Here is a 4,896-nt window from a genome sequence, read left to right as displayed (position 1 = left end):
GGTTTCGCTTTCAGTTCCCGTTTTTTGGAGAACACTTTCCTTGCATCCGGGCTTTCCAAGGCTCGTCGCTGAAGACTCTCCTTGGATGGGAAAGGTTTGGGGGACTATTGGGTAGAGAATTTACCAAAAAGTTTCCCCTTTCGCGCCGGGGTGATTTCATTGCCCAGCGCGCGGTTTCCTGGCCCCCGGCTGCATGTCTGGCCCGCGGCAGGCCCCTCGGCTGTCTCTTCCCTAAGATCCCGGCCTGGAGTTTTCTCCCTTCCTGCCCATGCTCCTTGGATTTGGAGGTGTCGTGGCAACATTTTGGCAACTGTGTCGTTCTAGCTTCGTGAATGAGATACATGGGGTTGGAGAGGATACCTCGGGGCTTTAAAGGGATGCACTTGTGCTTTTGGGTCTTTAACACAAATCTGGACACCAAAACAAGGGCCTGTCAGTGTAACGGGTCTCAAAGGCCAGGTCTGGTATTTAGGGTTCGTTTGGGGGGTTCTCCCAGGGCAGTGGCTTCTGGTTCCCTCCTGGATCTGAGAACAGAAATTTGTTGGCACTCAGCTCGGCGGTGGCTGAGCAGCTGGAAGAGGCATCAGCGTCAGTGGTCCTGTGGTTTTGTGTTTTTTTTAAATATGTTTTTATTGATTTTTTTTAGAGAGAGAGGAATAGAGAAATAGAAACATCGATGAGAGGAACATCATCGATTGGCTGCCTCCTACACACCCCCACCTGGGGACCCAACCCGCAACCTGGGCCTGTGCCCTGAACAGGAATCAACCCGGTGACCTTTTGGTTCCAGGGTCAGCCGTGGAGTGAGCCCCACAGGCAGGCAGCTCTGTGGGGGTGAAGATGGTGTTCTCTTGGCTCTTCCTGACCCCCAGGTCGTTGCAGATCACAGTGCTGTGATCCTCACCTGCCAGCTGCCTGTGATTGTTCCCGCCCCCAGGAGTGAAGTGACGGGACAGGGAGGCTGCTAGTGGAGCTGCTTTTTCAGCATCAGGATAGAGGAAGCCGACTGCCCCTGCAGAAATGGGGTTATGTGTCCGGCTGTGTCTTCATGGAGCCTAAGTTTTCATATGGGGGCTGTTCAGTTTCCTAGAGTCACTGCAAACTCCTGATTTCTGCCAGGACTTAACACTCAGGCCAGTGAGGCAGGAGGTACGAAGACTTCCAGAGAAGGGCCCGTTCCTTGGATGTGCCGCCTCACAGAGAGATGAAGGGGTGAGTGAAGACGAGGTGGAGTGTGGGGTGGGAGATGGGAGGCCTGGGAGAAGGTGCTGCCTCTGGAGTCAGGCAGACCTCGATTCAGGTCCCAGCTCCTGAATCACTTGCTGGCTGTGTGTGATTTGGTTTCCTGTCTGTAAAACGCAAGCACTGCTGCCCGCCTCGTAGTGCTGTTCTTGGCATGAGATGGGTGCTGCCTGCTCAGTGTCTGTACATAAGAAACAGCAAATTCCAGTCTCACCTAGTGTCTGTTGGGAATGCCAGTGAGTTTTGGCCCATGTGTTCCTGAGCCAGTGAGCTTTCCATGCGCTTCTTCCCTTATCCTAACCCTTTGTCCCTTCACAAACAGGCAGCAGAAAACAGCTGAGACGGAAGAGGGGACAGTGCAGATCCAGGAAGGTGAGTGGCAGAAAGAAGTGAGTGGGACCGAGAGCCCATCGTGGCCTTTCCCTCCCCTGTGGCGTCTGTGCACCTTTTCCCCTGACGACAGGCAAGTGAAATGGGGAGGAAGGCAGCAGCACTTAGAGTCTTCCTTGCTCCTTGAATTCAGGTGCAGTGGCAACTGGGGAGGACCCAACCAGTGTGGCTATTGCCAGCATCCAGTCATCTGCCACCTTCCCTGACCCCAACGTCAAGTACGTCTTCCGAACTGAGAATGGGGGCCAGGTAAAGGAGGGGGCCAGGTGGCTGCAGGTGTTACCTGGGTTGGGATAGAGGGAGGTAACTGAGCCTGTCATGTGGAGACCTGGCTTGGAGGATGAGGTGAAGATGTGGACTGTTGGGGGGTTGGATTTGGAATAGAGGTAGGTACGGAGTAGGGCCATTTTGAAACCTCCATATGGGGATAGACAGGGGAGCAGCTGGGTGGCGGCTCTGAAGGACTCTTGGGGCCCTGTCTAGGAGAAACTTTGCGAGGGGCCCTGGAGCCCTAGCACTTACTCTCTTGTCCTCTCTTCTCCTCCTTCCCCTTTCCTCCCTGCTTCTAGGTGATGTACAGGGTGATCCAGGTGTCTGAAGGGCAGCTGGATGGCCAGACCGAGGGGACTGGTGCCATCAGTGGCTACCCTGCCACTCAGTCCATGACCCAGGTATGGGAGGGGAGGGGGGACCAGAACTCTGCAGAGGGAGATGAGGCAGGGAAGGAGTGGGATGGGGAGGCCAGGGTGGTGACTGGAATGATCCATGGAGCAGTCTGGAATGATCCCCAGAGGGTCCCCAGACACTCTGGACCCTCCCCCCTTCCCTCAGGGTTAGCAGCAGCAGAGAGTTCCTTGGGGAGGATCTGATGGTCACTGGACTCTGTCCTCTTGGTGTCCTTCTAGGCGGTGATCCAGGGTGCGTTCACCAGTGACGATGCAGTTGACACAGAGGGGACGGCCGCTGAGACACACTACGCTTACTTCCCTGGCACTGCTGTGGGCGACGGGGCGGCAGGGACCACGGCAGGGAGTGCAGCGGCTGTTGTCACCACCCAGGGCTCGGAGGCACTGCTGGGACAGGCCACCCCTCCTGGCACCGGTGAGATGCTGTGTGAGGGGCTGGTTGCAGCATAGGATGGGTGGTGGGACATGCTGGGCAGTGGTCCCTGAAGGCAAGGCAGGCAGGAAATGTGGGACCCCCTTCAGCACGAGGAAGTTAGTCCCTTTTCATTATTTGTTTGTTTATTGTCTTTTTCTGCCCTTTTTATTTTTACTTACTATTTAAAAATATATTTTTATTGATTTCAGAGAGGAAGGGAGAGGGAGAGAGACATATCAATGATGAGAGAGAATCATTGATTGGCTGCCTCTTGCATACCCCCTCCTCCTGGGGATTAAACCCAAAACCCAGGCATGTGCCCTGACCTGGAATCAAACTGATCTCATGGTTTATAGATTAACACTCAACCACTGAGCCACACTGGCCGACAGAAATTTGCCGTTTTTAGAGGAGGGTCCCAGGGCCTTGGCCTCGGAGCTTGCTGAGGTTCCTAGTCCCATGTGCCTTAACCCTCCCAGGTCAGTTCTTCGTGATGATGTCACCACAGGAAGTGCTGCCGGGAGGAAGCCAGCGATCCATTGCCCCCAGGACCCATCCTTACTCCCCGTGAGTAACCCTGTTCCTTCTCAGTTACCACAAGCGCCAGATCTGGTGTGATTCCTACCCCAAGTGCCAATCTGACTTTTTGACCTTCATCACTTGGCTGCCCTCGGCTCCCATGGTCAGGAAGTCAGAAGCTCCTCGGACGACGCGGGATGAAAAACGCAGGGCCCAGCATAATGAAGGTGGGTGCACCCGGGGGCGACGCTAGGAGCTGTCTGGTGGGATTGCGGACAGCTGTGGTGTGTGAGGGGCAGTCAGCTAACTTCCTGGGCCTGTGGCGAGCGCAGGCTGAGTGACCTTGCCCTCACTGTTCCCACAGTGGAGCGGCGCCGCCGGGACAAGATCAACAACTGGATCGTGCAGCTGTCCAAGATCATTCCAGACTGCTCCATGGAGAGCACGAAGTCAGGCCAGGTCAGGGGCCTGGGCGGCAGGTGCCTGTGTCCCGGGGCTGCACACAGCAGTCACCCTTTCCTCTGAGGGTTCTTGGGGAAAGTAAGGCCGAGAGAGTGAACTGCTTTGGAAAGCAGGCGGGTATCTTGTAGTCCAGCCCTCGTTGTGTTGGTCTTTCCTGCAGAGTAAAGGGGGGATTCTCTCCAAAGCCTGCGATTACATCCAGGAGCTGCGGCAGAGCAATCACCGGTTGTCTGAGGAGCTGCAAGGGCTGGACCAGCTGCAGCTGGACAACGAAGTGCTTCGCCAGCAGGTCAGCTTCCTGTGCCAGTGAGCCCTCTCCAACCCCGAAGCCACTGAGCCCTGTTGGGACTCTACCCTTCATTTTCCATAGACAGGCTGCGTCTTTGTCCCTCACCAGCCGATGTCGGAGTAAGTTCAGGGACTTCCTGTTCCCTTTATGCCGCCTTCTCCTGTCAGGTGGAAGACCTCAAGAACAAGAACCTGCTGCTCCGTGCCCAGCTGCGGCACCATGGGGTGGAGGTGGTCATCAAGAATGACAGCAGCTGACTTGGGTCCCTGTGGCGGAGCGGCAAGAAGCCTGGAGCAGCAGGGTCCCCGGGCCGTTCCTTCCCTGCCCATTTCTGGCACGAGACTGGGCGGTTCAGAGGGTGTGTCAGGCAGCAGCCTGCAGGGTGTGAGACACGGTCGAGCCCTGGCAGACAGCCTGGTGCACACTCGGTGTCCATGCGGATGCTGGACACACCCAGTGGGCCTGCCTGGTGCCTGCTGATGTGACGCCTGGCTGCCCGGGACCCGGGGCTTTCAGTCCCCCCTTCCCCGGAGCTCGGGGTGCACCTGAGGACGCCAGGGGACAGGCTTCAGCAAGACGCGGGGGAGGAGCAGTGGCCGCTGCCGCAGAAGGTTGGGCAGCAGCTGAGACTGACGCAGACGTCCAGGGAGAACCATAGGCAGGGCCTACGTGGGCTTTGCCCCTTGTGGGGACGGTTCCCCCTTTTTTTTTAAACATAAAATGTTCAGAGCCGCAGTCGACTCCTGTTTGTCCTTTTGTGGGTCCCAGGGCGGAAGGGAGGGGCACGCTGCGCCTTGACCAGTGAGGCCTGGGCGGGGGCTGGGGTGGGTGCTGCTGCTGGCTTAGGAGTCCAGCTCAGACCTGGACCAGACCCGCGGGTTTCTAGGGCAGGT

At 57.0% G+C, this 4,896-nt stretch overlaps 2 protein-coding genes across 7 annotated transcripts in view; both read left to right on the top strand.

Moving 5' to 3' along the window:
* Positions 1-1,156, top strand: part of ARHGAP30 (Rho GTPase activating protein 30) — a 16,417-nt gene extending 15,261 nt beyond the window's left edge. Inside the window, exon 13 of the mRNA XM_006764726.2 lies at positions 1,083-1,156. The gene's annotated coding sequence lies outside the window, so the exon portion shown is untranslated. The remainder of the gene's footprint in view (positions 1-1,082) is intronic.
* USF1 (upstream transcription factor 1) lies at positions 7-4,738 on the top strand. 6 transcript variants are annotated; one of them, XM_006764724.2, is made up of 11 exons: positions 7-94; positions 1,120-1,212; positions 1,565-1,614; positions 1,766-1,881; positions 2,202-2,303; positions 2,538-2,733; positions 3,213-3,300; positions 3,421-3,479; positions 3,617-3,711; positions 3,875-4,003; positions 4,171-4,738. In XM_006764724.2, the coding sequence occupies exons 2-11, from the start codon at positions 1,205-1,207 to the stop codon at positions 4,258-4,260; spliced, it is 933 nt and encodes a 310-aa protein (XP_006764787.1). In that variant the 5' UTR covers positions 7-94; positions 1,120-1,204; the 3' UTR covers positions 4,261-4,738. The 6 variants fall into 6 exon arrangements, with proteins under 6 accessions (XP_006764787.1, XP_015420060.1, XP_015420059.1 ...); XM_015564574.1 differs by lacking the exon at positions 7-94 and adding an exon at positions 101-459; XM_015564573.1 differs by lacking the exon at positions 7-94 and adding an exon at positions 101-464.
* Positions 4,739-4,896: the final 158 nt, after the last annotated feature.

The sequence above is a fragment of the Myotis davidii genome, unplaced genomic scaffold (assembly GCF_000327345.1).
Source record: "Myotis davidii unplaced genomic scaffold, ASM32734v1 scaffold1121, whole genome shotgun sequence".
NCBI classification, from domain to species: domain Eukaryota; kingdom Metazoa; phylum Chordata; class Mammalia; order Chiroptera; family Vespertilionidae; genus Myotis; species Myotis davidii.
The sequence above is the reverse complement of the archived record's forward strand: the minus strand, read 5'-3'. Positions and strand labels throughout refer to the sequence as shown.